The 20,164-nt window shown below is 37.0% G+C and overlaps 1 protein-coding gene across 12 annotated transcripts in view; it reads left to right on the top strand.

Moving 5' to 3' along the window:
- The window catches only part of YAP1 (Yes1 associated transcriptional regulator), a 129,938-nt gene that overhangs the window by 84,230 nt on the left and 25,544 nt on the right, over nt 1-20,164 (top strand). For 4 of the 12 annotated variants that reach the window (XM_049889469.1, XM_049889465.1, XM_049889467.1 and 1 more), the window contains exon 4: nt 7,291-7,404. The exons of 4 other annotated variants lie outside the window; for them this stretch is intronic. In XM_049889469.1, coding sequence (XP_049745426.1) covers nt 7,291-7,404 — 114 coding nt within the window. Of the gene's footprint in view, nt 1-7,290; nt 7,411-20,164 lie in introns of all 12 variants that reach the window. 4 more of the 12 variants (XM_049889468.1, XM_049889464.1, XM_049889466.1 and 1 more) reach the window with 1 other exon arrangement.

The following is a 20,164-nucleotide window of genomic DNA, read 5'->3' as shown; positions in this document are numbered from 1 at the left end:
ATTTTGCCTGATGTCTTTGCTGATGTCTTGAAGAGTTCTGTATATTAATCTTTTGTATTCTACCTCCAGGAATTCTAGGAAATGCTCTTCTTCTGGAAGACTTCTTGATTCTTTCTTTGGGGAGCCTGCTGAAACCATCATGGTCTGCCTCTATGTGATTTGATATTGACTGTTGTCTCTGAGCCATCAATAAGTTATTGTATTTATTTACTTTATGTTTGCTTACTGTGTCCTAGTTTCTTGTTTTGATATGCCCAAACAGGCCGCTTGTGTAAGCTCGTTTGATTATTGGTGCCTTTGAAGCTCTAATGTCCTGTCACCAGGTGGTTAGGGCTGTTGCTAGGTATGTGAGCTCAGGAGTCCGTTTACTTTTCTTGTATGGATTCAGCTCAGGTGTCCAGGTAGTTGATCACCAAGTGTGTGGTGCAGGCTCTCACCTACAGTCCTAAATGGGCAGAGGTGCTTGGTGTAGGTACAGGAGTAGAGTCCCACATAATTCTTAGGGTTTCTTCATTTTTTTTAAATTATTTTATCTGCTGAGCAAGGCAGGGGGATGACACTCGTCCCTGACACTTGCCCCGGAGTGTCTGTGAGGAAAGTGTGTCCCTGCTCCCTAGAGCGCTTAAGTGGGCGGGTTTTGCAGCCAGTCTGTGGACACCCAATGCTGTTGGCTGTAAGGACTGAGAGGCACCACTTACTCTTGGACCCGTGTCGTGAGTGGCTAGGTGGCGTGGGTGGAGCCACCAGTCCTCAGGCCCGTGATGTGGGTAGGTGAGGACCCTGCTTAATAGCCAGAGAGGTGTGATATGTCACAAACCTACTTCTCCACTGTATAGCTGATACAGTTGAGGTTAGACTTTAGGTATATAACATGTTGTACTGTGCTGTTGAAATGGTCCTACACAGGTCTGTGCAGGAGTGAGAGGCATTCAGAGTCTGTGGAACCCTTACCTGTACCTAGGCAAAGGAGCTGTTCCTGCCATGAGTTTCTGGTTTAGGGGAGCCGATAGATTATTTTCTTCCTATTTGTTAATTTGTTGCCTCTCCAAGGCTGGGAGAATGGCTCAGGGTACATGACAGGTCCTATTTCCAGTGCAGGGTTGGAAGGGGGCAGGTAAATGGGGGAAAGGTTTTTCCCAAAGGGGTGTTTTTTGATCCGTGTGGTAGATTATATGCATGTACTTACCTTTTGCTTGTTGAGCGTTGCTTTTCACTGATTCTGGAGGAGGGAGTAGACTCTCTGCAGCTTGGTCTCTCCCGATGTGGAAAACGGGTCCCAAACACCACTGCTTGCCTCACCACGCTCGTGCCAGCATGTTTCGCCCACGGGGTGCTGGTTCCTGCCGGGTCAGGTCTGGCAACTCCTCTCTTGTTTCTGACCCATCTGTCCCTTCATCTGCCGCTCAGTCCAATTCCTAAACTTTGTCTTTGATATTCAGGGGCCCTAGACTGTCAAATATAATTGATTCACTTGTTTTCTCAGGACTTCGTTGTAAGAGGAACCACAGGAAACATCTGAGTACTCTGCCATCTTGGCCCCACCTCGCAAGATGTTCTTTTGGTACATACGAAGTTTAATATTAGAGTTGGTTAAGACCAATTTGGAGGCTGTTGCTGAAATTTAGCAATGGAAAACTGAAAATCTACATTAAAATTTCATTTGAAGGGTAAATGTAAATGATGTTTCAAGGTAAAAACTGCCCAAAATCTGGGTATATAGCTTGTGAAGTGTCAGTGTCTACTTGGTGAAGAAGAGAGACTGGTGTTGACTGCCAGAGAAGCATTAAAGATTTGTGAGTCATCTATGTGAATATGACTAAAACCATAGGATTTCATTAAAGTTCTAGGAAAAGAAAACTAAAGAAACAAAACCCTTTGATTGCTCTTTGTCATATTTGTGTTGTAGTGCTGAAGAGCATGAGTGTGCAGAGTGGACTACCTGGGTTTGAGTTCTAGCTCTGCCACTTACTGGCTTGGCCTTATAAGTGATCTTGGGCAAGCTGAGTAACTTTTCTGCGCCTTAATTTCCTCATCTGTAAAGTCAAGATAATACCGTGAAACCTGTTAGAGTTGGAACTTGACAAGACTGCCTTGTTTTTTCAGGTCTCGCAAATTTTCCACCTTTGACAGGGTGTAGTTTTTCCACTTTTTCTATTGCTTGTTTTAGTGGAAAATATTTGAGTTTTCCTTCTTTGACAGGTTTCTGCATTAGTACAAGTTCTGGCTTTTGCAGGTTTTACTGTAATGATACCTACATCATTAGATTATTAAATGAATTAGTATTTGTAAAATAGTATGTTGCACAAAGAACAATCTGTGATTCATCAAACATATACAAGAGACCAGAATTTGAAAACTGAAATTGGTCAGGATTTCAGAATTAAATTCCTTTTTAAAAGGTCATTGAATATACCTTTTCAGCTGCTCCTCTTAACTTTCTAAGTAAACTACTTCGTGACAGTCTTGTACTTTGAACCACTCAACAGGGCGTGTTCTGTAAACTTCCAGTGTCCTGGTTGACTTCTTTATTCTTGACTGTCAAGCAGGTGAGAGGGAGAAGTTGATTAACTTTTGTGGCATAGTTAATCAAGACTTTCTTGTTTGATTAAACATTGCAAATAGTTTTAGTTAGTCACTACTAATGCAAGAGAGTCCTTAGGCAAGAGCAGGAAATTGATGATGAGTCACTTTCATTATTATAACATGGAATATTTTATTTGTTTTTAAAATACTACAGGAAGTTACTATATGCTATAGTAGATAAGTTACCAATCAACCACTAGTAGTAAATCCTACATAAAAATTTATTTTCTCTAAGATAAATAATTCTAATTTATGACTTGTTTCATTATAGCCTATCACTTGCTCTTTTGCTATCCTAATTAAAATTTCTTGCCCTGCCTATATCTCATTGAAATGCTGACCACTTTCTTTCTACCTTCCTGATACAAGGCATGTTTTTATTTTCTCTTCTTCCCCCAAAAAACTTTGGTCAGGCTTAATAGCTCAGCCTTGAAAAACTTCCACATCTTTTCTATATCTGAGACTAGCTTTAAAGAATGTAAAAGTGAATCAAGATGAAAATGTTTCTTGCCCATTCTGACTTATCTAGAGATTGTTCATGAGTTTAGGGAATCACTATTACTCTTCAGAAAGCTTTAAACAACTGGTTTAAATGCTAAATACTGAAAGGTTTTCTGGTAGCGTCTTGACCATAAAAAAGCAAAGTGAAATCTTATTCTTTGCTTATTCTGCCCCATCCACACTGGCCTCCTCACTTCTCCCCTCTCTGGAATCAGTACTTGCCCCAGATTGCCCATGACATGCTTGAGCTCTCATTGTGTTCAGGCCTCAGCTTAGAGATCACCTCGTCAGTGCGGCCCTTCTTGGTCCTCATTACTGATAGACCATTTCCCATCTTTCTTTCTGCATTCATGCTGCATTACTTTTTTTTTTTCCATTATACTTACTGTTAGCCAGCATTTTATACATGTTTGCTTTTCTGAGTGGAACATAAGCTTCAAGACAAGAATTTTGTTTATTGCTATACTCCAAGGCTTGGACGTAGTAGGAGCTCAGTAAATGCTTGTTGAATAAAAGAATTTGCTCTATCCTGTGCCTTCAAATATTTAATTAATCAAAATTAGTTTCATTTGTACCAAATAATGGAGACATTGAACTTACATGGAAAGAATGAAGCAAAAATAAGGGATTTTAATTGAATTTTATTTTGATTACATTCTTTTTAGCCAACAGTTATTCATATCCCTTGTGAGTAGTAGACACTACACTGGACAACAGGATAGAAATATGCGTAATATACAATCCTTGTGTTCAGAAATTTTACAGTTTAGCTAGGAAGAAAACATGTAACCAAATAATACTGTGTGATGAGTACTATGATATGAAGAAAATACTCTGCCAGCACAGAGAAAGGCCTCTTCATTTCCACTGAGAATGTGAAATGTTCTCAACCAAAAATGGTTTGAAGTTAAGTTGCCAGTAATATTCCCATGGCTCACATCTGGTCATTGGAGGATACATATGAAATGAAGTTTGGTCTACCCCTCCATAAAAATTACTTGTGTCATTCAAGTTAAAAAAAAAAATAGTACCGTTCTCGTGACTGCTTTACCCTGACACATATGAGCCCAGCATTTGCCCCATCTTACTCTACCATGGGCTGTGTACCATCCTCAAACACATAGGGCTTGATAGATTAATCTCCAAAGTGCTCATGGTACCTAGCAGTGAATAGATATAGTTGTGTATAAGTTGGATAGATTCATAAGCAGTTCTGTACCAGCTTCAGAATTGTGAGTGGTTGAGATCACTGGTTCTCAAAGTGTGTGCCTTGGACCAGCATGTTCTCAGCATCTTCTGGGAAATTTCAGGCCTTACCTCTGACCTAAGGTATCAGAAACTCTGGGGATGGGGCTCAGCAGTGTGTGTTTTAACAAGCCCTCCCGGTGAATCTAATGCATGCTAAAGTTTGAAAGTACTGTTTTAGATCATTTAAGATCTTCTTATATAAATAATGTAATGCCACTTAGATTTATTTTGTTTTATATACTACATATTGAAGAAGTTGTACTGTTCATGGCACACTTAAATTAGAATATGAATTGAACTCAAAGGCATTTTAAATTTATTTTGATCTATCTGGGCTTGTCTTTTCTTTGTATATATTCATGCCTAAATTTCCCGTATTTAGAGATTTGTGATTATTTACACTACACAAAAATGGTGTTGGTGAAAAGTTGCCTGGATTTAGTTTTTGAAGTCTTCCATCTTTAGTGAAATTCTCTGTCTTTTTAAAAATTAATTCTTAATGATTAAAAGCCACTATTCCACTTTGATAATCTTATAGAAACATCTGCATGAGTTTTAGGGGATGTATGTATATTTTAACTCATAGAGTATGTTGATTCTCAAAATATCTTTGGGTTAAAATAAAAGCAGAAGCTGTGAAGTCAGACTTCCTGGGTTCAAACCCTGGCTGGAAGCTTACTGTCTGCCTTGGGCAAACTGTCTGCTAAACCTCTCTGAACGTAACGTCATTGTCCTCATCTGTGTAATAGGGATAGGAACAATACCCACTGTGTGGATTTGAATGTGATGGTATCATCAGTGTGTGATAGCAGTGATACAGCTAGTAGTAGTTAGAGGTACTGCTTCTGCCACTGCTTTAGGGGATATGTGTTGCACAATTATAACAGCAAAAAAAATTAGAAGCAACTCTAATATGCAACATTGGGGAAGAGAATAAATGAGTTCTAGTGTATCAGCACAGTAAGGTTCATGCAGCCATTAAAAAGAATAAGGTAGACTTAGGTATTGTGTCAGGAAAAGATAGCCATAATATAGTAAGTGAGTAAAGCATGTATGATACAGGTAGAGCATGACCCCACTCAGTGGGTATGCATGTGTACCAAATGTACGTGGAAAAATATCCAGAAGCAAGTCACAAAAGCAGATTGTTCTTTTTTTTTTCTCCTGGGGAGTGGGTTACAATAAGCTTGCTTTTATTTTTTAGTATTTCTATAATTTTTAAAGTTTTTTTATTTAAATGAGCTGTAAAAATTTATAACACAAAGCTTAAGAGGCAATAGGCAATAGATTAATAACATCACTAGTATATTCTGTTTATAAGCCTGTTATCTGAAAATAGTATAGAAACTAATTTTTGACTAATATTATAGAAAGTTCAAAATATTAACTAAAAGGTGGGAAATTCATTCACTGATTAAATATTTTTTGAGCAACTACTCAGGTACTAGCCTACAACTTGGTTATTGCCCTTATAAGGAAAAGAGACATGTAAACAAGTGGTTACAGTTCTATTAAATGTTACTTCAAATAGGAGAAGAAACTAATAATTCTTTCTGATGTAATCAGGGCAGGCTGAAATGAAGAGGTGACGTCTGGTGTGTTGCAGGATGAGTAGGAGTTTATAAGGGAGAAAAGGATGTCTATGATAATGGGAACAGCACATAAAGGAGAGGGCATGATTTTCTGAAAAGCTAGTATGAGGTTGTCTTGGACTGCCGATACAGAAAGAAAGAACTTGTTCCATTTTCGCATAGGAAGCATACTCAGTCTTTGGTGTTGGATATGGGAGATGAAAGCAAAGAATTGTAGCAGTGAAGCGCAATGGCGTAGGAGTCAGGCCGCCTGGGTTTGAGTATTATATGTGACACTAGCTTTGTGACCTTGTACCGCACTTAACCATTCTGTGCCTCAGTTTCTTCATTAGAATGGAGGTAGTACTACTGCCTGTGGGTGTAAGGATAAAATGAGTTAATGTATATAATATACTTAGGACAGCGATTGACACATAGTAAGCACTCAGTGTACTCAGACTTCCCAATTTATACTTGCCTTTCCTGACTCCTGGTAGGGATGGGAAGGAAAAGAGGGGAGGAGACAAGGGGTTGAGGAGCAAATAAGCTTGAATTTGGTAATTTATTCTTGGCCTCTCTTTTCATTGCTATTACCTCCCAAAAGCAATTGTCTTGCTTCCCTAACTTAATAAAGATAGAAAAATCTTCCTTAGACTTACTATATTCTTTAGTCTTACCTCCCAGTTGTTTCCTTACCCTGCAGCTTTGAAATGATAACCTTGTCCTTTCTTCCTGAGAAATTTGCCATGCAACAGCTCTAGCTCCCACTTCTCCTTTTCAAGGCTCTGACGAATTTAAACTTCTAACCACCATCCCCACCTGTTGGCGATTTCTGGGCTGCTTAAAAATAAGCTTTTTTGGACTGTAGGTTTTTCTATTCTAGTTTTCTTGGTGTGAGCCAGTCACATAAATAAATAAAATAAATGGAACTTGGCAGGCTTAGTTAACTTGTGCATTGTATTAAATAGAATGTTTATAACTCTTTGGATGGCCTGAAAACACACGCATATATATATATAAATATATATTCCTTAGTAAAGAGCCTTGGAGTCCCTAGGAAACTACCATCACTGTACCGATTGGATTGGGAGTAGTCCTTGAGCCACAACACCCCCCATGCCTTGTATTAACAATAATGATAATTATTTAGGTCATGACGTCCAAAAAACTTTTTGTCTTTGGGGATATTTGTTTTGGTACTTGGTGGTTTCTTTTTGGTGGAGAAGAATCGGGCATATAGGTTTACCTTTCTTCTCTAAACACGTGCTTAAATCTGTTTTAATAAATTGTTTTATGTCAAGATGTCTTTTCTTTTTAAATTAGTACCCTCCCATTTTTTTAGCTGCACCAAATAAAAACCAACCGTGATTTTTTTTCTGTATTATAGGTCCTCTTCCTGATGGATGGGAACAAGCCATGACTCAGGATGGAGAAATTTACTATATAAACCATAAGAACAAGACCACCTCTTGGCTAGACCCAAGGCTTGACCCTCGTTTTGGTAAAGGTTCATCTCAAAACCTTTTTAGATATTTTTGATTACTTTTTTTTTTTTTTTTTTGATATGTGTATTGGGAAGGTACATTTAAATAAAATTACATTGCTTTTGTAATATTAAAAATGATTAACCACCCAACATTTCCCAGTACTATTTTTACACTTCTCACTTTAAACTTGAGAAATTCAGGTCTAAATCAGCATTTTTATTCTGGGCTCTTTGGGGTGGGGGTGGGAGAATGTTATGGTGGCTAACTAACCAGAATCACTGCTCCTTTTACATTTTTGGAGACATAGTGGTCTTGCTTAAAATGATCTTTCTAACTGCAATAATAATCAGGCCGTCATGCTACATCTAAAACCTGGAATACCGGCTTTTGTCAGTGACCTGGTGTCTGCTTATGCTTAACATCTGAGAGTGGTGAATACCGTCCTATGCCTGAGTATTTTAGTGTTTCCCAGCCTACGGGGGAGAAAAAGATCCATCACTGTAGAGATGGTCCAATGAAAGCATTGTTTCTTCTCTTCTCTTCTGTTTTTTTTTTTTTTTTTCAGCATCGATCCTTTGCTGTTTTTCATTTAGGAAACAAAAAGCAAGCCATATTCCTCCCCAGATCACAACTCCTCCCAAATGAGTACATTTTGATAAGCTTATATAAGCTCTTCAGTGCCTTTTATTCATGTTTTTTCACTGTTTTTAGTTTCTTTTAGTTGGGTTTCTGAGGTATTTTTCCAATGCCATGGAAAAATGAACCTAAAAAGGAGCAGATCATTGTGGTTTTGAAGCTTTCGTCTTGGACTGGAGGCAGCTAAATGAAAACAGTGTGCAGATCACTGAGTAGGTCAGACCGAGGGGACGCGGAACCTTTGAAGCTTTACAGGGGTTGACCTAACAACAACTGTGGGGCCCTTACGGGAAAGAGGAATTAACTCTGTGAATGCCATCAAAACACAACCCTGGAGGGAAAAAGAAAAACTCTGCCCACAGCTAGTTGGATAAAATAACTTCCCTGTCAGGAACATTATGAACAATTCTCTTACGTCTTTATGTATACCTTAAAAAAAAAAAAAAAAAAAAAAACTAGTTCTTGGCTTTGTCCCAAACTGACTGGTCAGCTTTATGGACTGATTGAGCCCCCTATTCAAGTAAAGTCAAAGGTGGGGTCATGGCAGAGACCGTCATTTTGACAGATATCCGGTTTGGCTTAAATACTAGCCTTTTGAGCTTCAGACCCATTTGAGTGTTGAAAAGTTATGTGGCATGTTAATAATTTGCAACTTCAGATTCTATTTAATACTTGAATAAGGCCTGTGGTTGAAACTGGAAACCAAGTAAGGTAGATAATTTAATAAATACTGGCATTTGTGGGGACTAGAAAGATCACAGCCATGTTTTCTTAAAATCATCTTTAATGAAATGAATTCAACTTGTCCAGTTTTTGGAAATTTAAATAAATGGTGCTGTGGTTTTTTTTTCAAGGCAAGATCATGAAAGATGATGATTAACTCTTAGCTCATTGCAGAGATCGGGAACTAGAACATAGCTTTTTTTTTTTTTAATTAAGTATTTTCATTTAGAACAATGAAATAATACAACTTTCTGTGAGCTTAAGTAGACCCATTGATTACACAGATTGGGCTTTTGTTTTAAGGGGGAAATACCAAAAAAAAAAAAAAAACCTTAACTCTAACACATAATGTACACACAAGCATACAATTAGATATGCCAAAAAAAGTTCTATAAAGTTCTTTTTACTGCCTTTAGTTTCCCTTTTTGGGCCCGCTGTGTATGTATATTCCAGACAGGCTTGACGACATGCCAAAGCTTTTTATTCTGTGGCTCGACTTTTAATCTGTTCCAGACCTTTTCAGTCAGAGAGCTCAAGTGTAACTGAAGGGGGCAGAAAAGAAAAAAAGTGTGGGTTTCTCTGATCTAGAGTGACAGCAAATAGAGACAAGCTGTTAGCTGCTGAATTTGAAGGGGTTTTCCTTGAAATCTGCAGTTCTGTATAGTGGATTACACTTTATCTCTACCAAAGAAATATAAACTCTCCCCTTCTTTCTGCCCTTTTGAGCCATGGAAACATAAACAAATGGTAGGTTATTGCTTTCATGGTTATAGAGTTTGCTTTTCTGTATTTTCTAAACCTATATTAAAGTATCAAACAGGCCTGTGTGTTTTGGTATTTTAAAATGGAAGATTCACTCTGTATAAGCTTAATTTTATTGCTCACTTCCTAACATCAACCCCTTTTATGTTTTTTATTCTTTATCAGGTACTTTTGAGTATTCAAAGAATCAGTACTTCACATCCTTCATGAGGTTAATAAATTATCCATATAATTTTAGTAAATTGAATAGTGATTTGTTGTGGATTGATTCTTGTTTATCTGATTTTTTTTTCTTTAACATTTAAAAATTATATATCTTTTACATTTATATTGTCTTAGAGAATTTACTAGTAATTTGTAACAAATCGTGAAAATACATCTAATTGCAGTATTTACTGATATTTCTTGAGCTTTGAAAAATGGAGGGTTTAAAAGAAAAAAGGAATTATATTAGAAATGTATTTACCCTGTATTAAAGAAAATAGTTCCTTGAGTATTATGCAGGCCATTAAATTATTTCATATAAACACATAAGAAATCCTTTTTTTTTTCCGCCTGGAGATTTTGTACTGGTAAACACGAAGAGTCTCAAGTTTAAACATTTCCTTGTACATTATAGAATTACTGTTTTATGTGATATAGTCATATAAATATTTTCCAGTAAAGGGCCTAATGAAAACACGGTAAAACCATAATTCCTGTTCTTCACAATGAAAGAATAAAGACCAACTAAATACCTAAGAAAATCTGCCCTGTGAAGACCAAACACTGAGTCAATGAACTGGTCTTTTATGTAATGTTATTGTCCCTATTATTTATATAAAAGGATGTATTAAATAGTGTTAGCAGTCTTTTCTTTTAGAAATAAGTGCTGATGGCATGACTGGTATAAAAAATATATTTGGTTTAAACAAAAATATTGAAGCCAGAGATTTAAGGGGAATATATGTCTTTTAAGTCTTAAAGGAAGTAATGAAAAATCTAATGTGGCAAAACAACATTCTGTAATTCCTGACTACTCTTGTGTGCATGGAAATGTCACAGGCTGTCAAAATGCAGGTATTGATTTTAGTTCTCTGTTTCAAAGTTTCTCAAAACTTGTGTATATAATTTTTTTATAAATAAAATTTTTAAAATAAGTAAAATATACGTATATATATATTTTCTTAAAATAAGACCCCAAAGCCAAGATTTTTCTTCTTAAAAGTTCTCATCCTTACCAAAGTCAAATATCTTACATTAATAATTAAAAAATTTTAAATGTTGAGGCATTCATCATTCATTAGCCTTGTTCCTTTAAGACCCAGTATTTCTGATGCCTGTTACATTTTTCTTTTGATAAAAACACTTACTGACTAAATACCTAAAAATCTCTCCTATTCAGGATAAGGGAAAACATTAAATACTGTAGAAATTAAACCTGTAATTCCATTATTAGAATCTTAGGTAGGAAGAATGTTAACATTTAATCATATGCATTTTATTGAAGTAAATTTCTTGATTTCCATGCATTAAAAACAAGGTTTTTTTTTTTTCCCTTTCTCTCTCATAACTCTTCCCTGGTGATCTTCAACTGTCAGAGGTATTTGGTTGTAGACTATATTAGTAGCCACTTAGGATATCAACAAATAGATGTTGTTTCAGTGTTCTTTAGGTAAGAAAAGCTATTTAAAAAAAAAAAAAAAAACCCACTACCATCGAGTCGATTCCGACTCATAGCGACCCTATAGGACAAGAGTAGAACTGCCCGTAGAGTTTCCAAGGAGCGCCTGGCAGATTCGAACTGGTGACCTTTTGGTTAACAGCTGTAGTACTTAACCACTACGCCACCAGGGTTTCCAATTGCGAATTGAAAGTCAGTAACAGATAAACCTCACAAAATTTACCCTTGAGAAGGGCATTTCTCAATTGGAGGAATACTAGTATTTTGGACACCACAAGACATTTGTGCCAGGATGAGGTGTGGAATACTGTGTCAAATCCGAGTCCCTCTGAGACTTAGGGACCTTGTGACCTTTCCAAGGTTATATACTGAAGTAAAAGACTGGAATCTGAACTTGGTCTTTTGGCACCTAGAATTTATAAGAAATTTAGGTTACATGCAGTTAATCTTTCTGAAACACACCTAATACACCAATAGTGATACGTGGAAATCTCAGAGTGAGGAAGAAGGCAGTGGTTAATCCATTTATATCCTATTCTGTGACTCATCTTGAGGAAATTGACCAAAGGTAATGAGTTTCCAATTACAGAAGAGACCTTTAAGACCTCAGATTAGAACAGACTTTGAAGCCAGACCTCACCTCTGTCATATACTTGAGAGACAATCTTCTGACCTCAGCTTTGACCTTCTCTGGGAGTTTATCACATTGTAAGGCAGGACATTCTGATGAAGGAAAGTTCTAATGACCAGAAAGACTGTCCCTTTTTAGCCCGGAAATTTACTTCCCTTCACATTTGGGAATAATCCTAAAATCCCAGAAGTGTTGTTTTCTAACTATGGCTTCTCCAGTTTTTCATGTTTTCTTGGTTCTCTATCAGCACACATCCCTCTTCTGGATGCCTTTCATTTTATTGGTGCCTCTTTAAATATGATAAATATTTAAATATGATACCCAGTGTGGCGTTTTGTATGTGCTTTATCGAGTGGAAAAAATAGCATTGCTCTGACTTGGCATATAGAGCACTCCAAAAATCCTAGTTTCTCTTGTTAGTGGATTACCTCTACGTCCTTATACTCACCTGATACTCCATGCACACTAGATAGCTGCTGTCCAACTTCCTCACTGTTTGTTATGCTGTCCTCTTTACTTGTAACATCCTCCACATTTTTCTTTTGTTGACTCTTTCAGTCCTCTTCTCAGGTGTACTTTTTATGAATTGTTCATCCATTTTCTCCAAATCGGGTATCACCTTTTTTCACTTTTATTATACTTAGTTTATGACACTTTATTTTTCCCTGTATTATGATAGATTTGATGAACTTTTCTTTGAAGTTCCTTGAGTGCATGCATTGTCTACTATATATTTTTTTTACAAATAACTCCCCATGTAAATGACACACCCACAGAGATAACATGGGCACCATGAGCGCACTTAGGAAAATATTGCAAGGGGTTGCGGGGTTGGAAAAAAAAGTAACACACCTGCATTATTTGCATAAAAATACAGTTCATGGTATTTTTCAAATTTACAGTAAAGGGTAACAGTCTCTTTTCCACATGATAGTAGAATTTAGTAATTTACTGATTTCAAATGAATTGTGATGTAATAAAAGAATGGCTTAATTGGGAATCAAGATCAGAGTTCTCTGATAGCAGCAATGTAACCAGCTGGTCCAGAAAGATGCCTAACCTACCTTGATTTACTTTAACTAATCTGTAAAATGTGAATGGATTAGTCTGAATGCCCTAAGAGTATTTCCAGTCCTTAATTAATTTAATACAAATATGCTAGATTATGAATTCTTAGTGACTACTATGGACCCTGGCTTAACTATTCCAAGGTTTCTTCTCAGTAGCTTTACTGATTTGAGTGCATGGAGGTTTTGGAGATACTTTTGAACTATTTTTTCTACTATTTAAGTTTAGCTTTTCGTCCTCTGGCCACAGCTGGGAATTACTTTTGAAGAGGAGACAGAAATCTTTCAACCTTTAATCTGAAGATAAGCCTTATCACATGGTGAAGTGTGTCCAGGCAAACAAACCTGACGGGGGATGGGAAGTGCAGGGTTGAATAGTAAAGCTTTGTCCACAGTCTCAAACTCTTGAAAGTATATAGGGGTTTAAACAGCTTTAGTGCCTTAAAGGAAACTCTAGTGCCTTAAAGCTGTTGCATTTTTTGGTAAGCTTTGTTTCTAAAGTTTAGAACTCCTATGAAGTTGCCATGATAGAAAGCTGATTTGGTTTATATTTCTAGGCTGTTTGTTACAGGTTTTTGTTTTTACGTACAAAGACAATCATTTGCTGAAATGAAGAAATATTTTAATGCATAAGATTGTAGAATAAATCTCAAAATTGGTTCAGTACTTGAGCTTAGCAGTTTTGTTTTTAAAATTTATATTACATTCAGTAGGATTGTACCAGAACAGTTTATAAGATCACAGCAATCTTTCCACTGCTCACCTTTTACTCACCAAAGGTGAGTAGGTCTGTGTTAAATTAATGTTAATTCCTACTTGAGGCATGGTTCAAATAATAAATTATATAATGAAGAAATAGTCTTGACTTTGTTTACATAATGAGTTATTCATGCAGAATTTTTTGAAACCTTAGCTTAAGATCACCAGTCATTGAATGATAATTTAAATTAATGCTTACTTGTGTTATTAAAGCCCCTAACATCAAGCACAAATAAACCTGATCAGTTTTTAAAAGAAAACTGTTTCAAGTTATATTTGTGTTAACTCTGCACTAACAGCAACTATTTTATAATATGTACTGGGGAACAGAGCTATTTGGTGTTGCTACTTTTTTTTTAATAATAACTTTATTGTGCTTTTGGTGAAGGTTTACACAGTAGCTTAGTTTCCCATTTGACAGTTTCTATGCAAATGTTACTTTCTACCAACGTTACTTTCTTTACAATGTGTGAGCATAGTCGTTCCGTCCTGGTTGTTCCATTCCATTAATTAGTCTCCCTGTCCCCTTATAGTCTCATCTTTGTTTTAAAGTAATCGTTGATAATTTGATCTCATATACGTGATTTTTTAAAGGAGCACAGTACTTATGGGTGATATTCATTATTTGTGAGTGGTGTTGCTTACCTTTTGTGCCAACCCAGAATTGGAGATGAAAGAAATAGAAAAAGAGATTACAGAATTCCCAAGGGAAAAATCAGATTTCTGTTGAAGTAAATTAAGAGTGATTTCATAAGGAGAGTGGTTCATGTTTTTTGCTTTGTTTTATACTCATTCTGCCTCCATGGTTGCTGGGGTTGTTTCAACTGGAGATTCTCTTGTGTGTTACTAGCAACATCCTATTAGAGTTAAAACCTATTTCAGTATTTATTTGTTCAACAATGATTGTGTGCCTATTATGTGCCAGGCGTTGTGGTAGCCACTGGGGTGGGGCGTGGCAAGCTACTAAACAAGTAAATAAATCATCACAAAATGTGTAAAGTACCATGAAGGATAAAAACAAGGTGCTATGAAAGGGAGTAACAGGTGGAAGGGGAGACCTATCTGAGCCTGGGTGGCTAGGGAGGGCTTTTCTGCAGCAGGACATTGAAGGATGCAGGGAAGCCATTCAGGCTCTAGAGTATATGAAAGGACCAATTTATGTGGTTATCAGTAAAAGCTAAGGTATGTATCACTTCTAAATTGTAAATTCCACGGTGAACGAGCTTAATAATAATAAATTATATGAAATTAGAAATAAAGCTATTATTAATGAGATCTGTTTATTCATTAATCTATGGTGGCAGGTATATTTTAAAATATAATTTGCCTTCTCTTTAGAGCAATTGTCTTACTATCTGTACTTTCTTTCCAAACCAGATGTTTAAACTTTTATTTTCCTGGTAGAGGTAAAAACACGTTTGTACTCTGGGTACAGAGAGAGCTGAAAGCTAGTTAGGACACTTTCTCCCTTCTCATTCTTACCTCATTTAGTTTGTCCTGCCCCAAACTGCTTAATGAGGTGATAAGGAGAAAATGTTCTGTTGGGTTTTTTTTGTAAAGCTCCATCTACAGTTGTATTGTTTGAAAAATGTTGTTGTTATTAGGTGCCATCAACACATAGTGACCCCATGTACAGAATGAAACACTTGCCCGGTCACAATCGTTGCTATGTTTTGAGCCTGTTTTTGCAGCCGCTATGTCAATCCATTTTCTCGAGGGCCTTCTCCTTTTTTGCTGATGTTCTGATTTACTAAGCATGGTGTTCTTCTCCAGGGACTAAAGGTCCCTCCTAATAACATGTCCAAAGTAAACAAGACAAAATAAGTCTCACTGTCCTCGCTTCTAAGGAGCATTCTGGCTGTACTTCTTCCAAGAGAGATGTGTTCGTTCTTCCATATTCAACATTGTTCAGCAGCTCCATAATTCAAAGGCATCAATTCTTTGGTCTTCCTTACTCATTATCCAGCTTTCGCATGCATATGAGACTATTGAAAATACCATGGCTTGGGTGAGGCACACCTTGGTCCTCAAAGTGACATCTTTGATTTTTAACACTTTAAAGAGATCTTTTGTAGCACATTTGCCCAATGCAATACATTGTACACTGATTTCTTCACTGCTGCTTCCATGGGCGTTGATTGTGGATCCAAATAAAATCAAATCCTTGGCTACTTCAGTCTTTTCTCCATTTATCATGATGCTGTTTATTGGTCTAGTTGTGAGGAGTTTTGTTTTCTTAACGTTGATGTGTAATCCATACTGAAGGCTGTGGTCTTTGATCTTCATCAGTAAGTGCTTCAAGTCTTCACTTTCAGCCAAGCAAGGCTGTGTCAGTGGGAAAGGGACAATGAGGAGTGACTGCTAACGTGTATGAGCTTTCTTTTTGGGGCAGTGGAAATGTTCTGAAGGTAGAGAGTAGTGATGATTGCACAGTTCTATAAATATACATAGAAAAATAAAAATACACATATGTATTTGTACATATATACTATAAATGTACTACTACTGAACTGTACACGTTGAAAGGGTGAATTTTGCGGTATGTGAATTATCTCAATAAAGCTGCATTTTTAAAAAATGTCATTTAGGTTCAAAGCTTAGTTAAGTATTGGGAAACATCTTTTGCATATAGTTAATAAAGAGACATATTCAGCCATTAGGCTGGAATCCTGACCTTTTGCTCCTTCTATAAAAGACAGAGATTTTGGGTGTGAATTGAATGGTAATTTTCACTGAAAAACTCTCATTTGTATTTAGGTGTATGAATTATATGCCAGTTAGTAAGTTAGCAACTTTTCGTGGATTAAGCCCCCCAGGTTATACGCTTGGTTAAGCACTTGGCTGCTAACCAAAAGGTTGGGGGTTGGAACCCACCCAGCAGCTCCTCAGAAGGAAGACCTGGAGATCTGCTTCCATGAGATCACAGCCCAGAAAACCCTGTGGGGCAGTTCTCCTCTGTCACATGGCGTCGCTGTGAGTCAGAATCAACTCAGTGGCACCTGACAACAGTAGTGGGTTATGTAGTGCTTAGCAGAGCTAGCAGTGAAGTGTGTGTGTGTGTGTGTTATTTTACCGTTTGTAAGATTCGTAGATGGCCTATTAGCCTATGTTTTTAGAAAAACATTCATTTCATTTAACAAGTTTACTATTGTATAATCTCGGTTAGTAGGCATGAAGGAAACCTAAAATTTGTGTCTAAATGTTACATAAACAAATTAAGATCATAGCCATACTAATAGATAAACGTGCAATGTCTGAGACTTAAACTGTCAAAGGAAGATGATTCTTGTGTGAGATTTTATGTAAGTTAATGTTTAAAAAGTTCAAAAATTTGTTCCTGATTTTAAATTTACACCTAATAAAAAAAAGGTTACTAGAATTGAATTTTTTATTATTCCAAAATTTGTGGTTTAATACCACATCTGTAATATTTTATAATATTCTAAGGTTTCAAGGTTACAAATTATGTAAGTGTAAAAGTTATCCAGGGTTTGAAAATGCAGAGATTTAGAATGAAACTTAGGAAGGGATCCATGGTAAAGACTCCCTTTCTTTTTTCCTTCGAGAAGGTAGTCTATTTTTTCGGCAATTGCTGAGTAGGTGGTTTGCTGTCAGGACTGATTGGTTAAATAAAAGTTGAAACAGTTACTGCTTTATAGTCCAAGCAGCACAGTCTCTTGAGTTTTAAAATATAGCACATTATAATTTACCTTTTAGAAATTTTATTAAAACTGGAAATATTGGAATTTCAGTAGTTGATTATGGAGGGAAGAAGTTGGTAGTGCTGTTCTTTTCTCCTCTAGCTGCCCTGCCCCCCTTCCACCGGGAAACAAAGCCTGTTTTGTTTCTTGCCCGCTTGTGAGGTCTGCTACACCCCACGTTGGTACACTGCTCTGGGCTTTGTATGCTTAAGACACTCAAAAGGTAAAGAAAAGGATGCTTCTAGAGACAGAAAATCGCAGCTTCAGTACAGGGTTGTTTGAATTGGTCATTTAAGGAAGCTTTTTATATGGAAACCTTGTGGCACTGCTTGCATCCAGAGGTAACAGCATTTAGGTAAACACAACTAAATGCTCGGCATTATTATCCAGAAGGACTTATTTCTGTTGAATATTTTGTGCATGTTTCTGTTTTCTGTAATTCTGGGGACTGGTTTTTCCACTATCCTTTGGTATCCTATTTTTCCCTTCCTGTGGTTTTAAATATTCAGATAAGCATAGGTTTGAAAAAGATCTTACCAACCAATTCATAAGTCTTCTGTATGTGAAGACTCGGGTCTGAGCCTTATACCATGATAGGAAGTTTGCTATTTGTGTTTAGCCCCTTGCATTGTGGCAGTTTAAATAATTGGGAGATTTTCTTTTCAGTATTGAGCTGAAGTCGTTCCAGTCCTGATTTCCGCCATTTGCTCAGGAGTTTTACAGAATACATCTAGCTCCTCCTTTAAATGACGGATCTTTGGCTATCTGAAGCAGCTGTGCTATAATCCCGAAACACTCTCCAGTTTAAAAAACCTGTTGCTGTCAAGTCGATTCCGACTCATAGTGACCCTATAGGACAGAGTACAACTGCCCCATAGGGTTTCCAAGGAGTTTCTGGTAAATTCGAACAGCTAACCTTTGGTTAGCAGCTGTAGCACTTAACCACTATGCCACCAGGGTTTCCCCTCCAGTTTAAATGGCCCTAAAATCATTTCCCATGTGACATAGTTTATACTAGTCATTATCCTTATAGTTCGTTTTTTTTTTTAATTTGAACTTAAATTTGCTAGAATCTCTCCTGAATGTGTCTTGTTCTGCTGGGTATGAAATGCATTAGAGACTATATGTCTTCATCTGGAAACTGTTCATCATTTAATTCAACTTGTTAGTTGGCAGTAACACTCACATGATACCTTCTTCAAATTACCTCTGTGTTGTATTTGCCAATTTTTAAGCATACCCAAATTCAATATATTAGTTCAGAGAAACGTATTTCTCCCTATTTCACCTATGAATTTAAAACTATTTCAAACTAAATAGTTGGGTATCCAATTAAAAACTCTTCTGCTACCTTGGACTTTGTATTAGTTAATGAGAACAAAAATACTTCCTTGAGGTATATACAGTACTTTCAAGTTTAGAATTAATCAGGATCTCAACCTTTTTTTTTTTTTTTTCTGGGACCCTGGTGGTACAGTGGTTAAGAGCTCGTCTGCTAACTAAAAGGTTGTCAGTTTGAATCTACCAGCTGCTCCTTGAAAACCATATGGGGCTGTTCTACTCTGTCCTATAGGATTGCTATGAGTCAGAATCTACTCGACAGCACTGGGTTTGGTTTGGGTTTCTTCCAACTTTGTTTATTTTAGACTGTTTGCTTTGCCCCAAATATGGGAGTAGAGTGTGATAATTAGACCAGTGAATTGAAACGAGGTAAAGGTAATGACTATTATTTCTGTTTTAAACTTTACCATAAAAAATTATTTGAGAAATATGTATTACATGTCTGGTACTTGTTTGGGAGATTTTCGCAAAGAAATAATAAGACCTGCTTTGAAGAATTTATTTTTTTGTTGGAGAATTTTTTTTTTTTTAAGTGAAAGAAGCACCAACTGAGGGGTATGTATGAGACACCTACAGTACCAAGGGTATAGTCAGTATGTGACCTGCAGTACCAAGGGTATAGTCAGTATGTGACCTGCAGTACCAAGGGTATAGTCAGCATGTGACCTGCAGTACCAAGGGTGCAGTCAGTATGTGACCTACAGTACCAAGGGTACAGTCAGTATGTGACCTGCAATACCAAGAGTATAGTAAGCATGTGACCTGCAGTACCAAGGGTATAGTCAATATGTGACCTGCAGTACCAAGGGTATAGTCAGCAATGTGACCTGTAGTACCAAGGGTGTAGTCAGTATGTGACCTGCAGTACTAAGGGTATAGTCAGCATGTGACCTGCAGTACCAAGGGTATAGTCAGCATGTGACCTGCAGTACCAAGGGTACAGTCAGTATGTGACCTACAGTACCAAGGGTACAGTCAGTATGTGACCTACAGTACCAAGGGTACAGTCAGTATGTGACCTGCAGTACCAAGGGTGTAGTCAGTATGTGACCTGCAGTACCAAGGGTGTATTCAATATGTGACCTGCAGTACCAAGGGTATAGTCAATATGTGACCTGCAGTACCAAGGGTATAGTCAATATGTGACCTGCAGTACCAAGGATATAGTCAATATGTGACCTGATTTGGTATGAACTAAACAAAGCAGCCTTGAAGAACTTGCATGATTCTGATGAAAAGAAGGTGAACTAAAAAGAAGTATTTTTTAGCCTGAGAGGATACTACCAAAGACAGTGTAGAAATGACCGTAACATACGTAGAGGACTGGACCAAAAAAAGCCCATTGTTGGATGGAGCACACTGAGAAATGGGAAATAAGTATAAGGCGGTAGCCAGTACTGGTAAGAGCTGTGTAAAATTAGAGTCCTAGCCTCTCTGCTTACTAGCCGGGTGAACCTTGGGGAAGTCATTTAACTTGTCTTTAAAAGGGGG

The sequence above is a fragment of the Elephas maximus genome, chromosome 7 (assembly GCF_024166365.1).
Source record: "Elephas maximus indicus isolate mEleMax1 chromosome 7, mEleMax1 primary haplotype, whole genome shotgun sequence".
Taxonomy (NCBI): domain Eukaryota; kingdom Metazoa; phylum Chordata; class Mammalia; order Proboscidea; family Elephantidae; genus Elephas; species Elephas maximus.
This window is presented reverse-complemented; position numbering and strand designations above follow the sequence as displayed.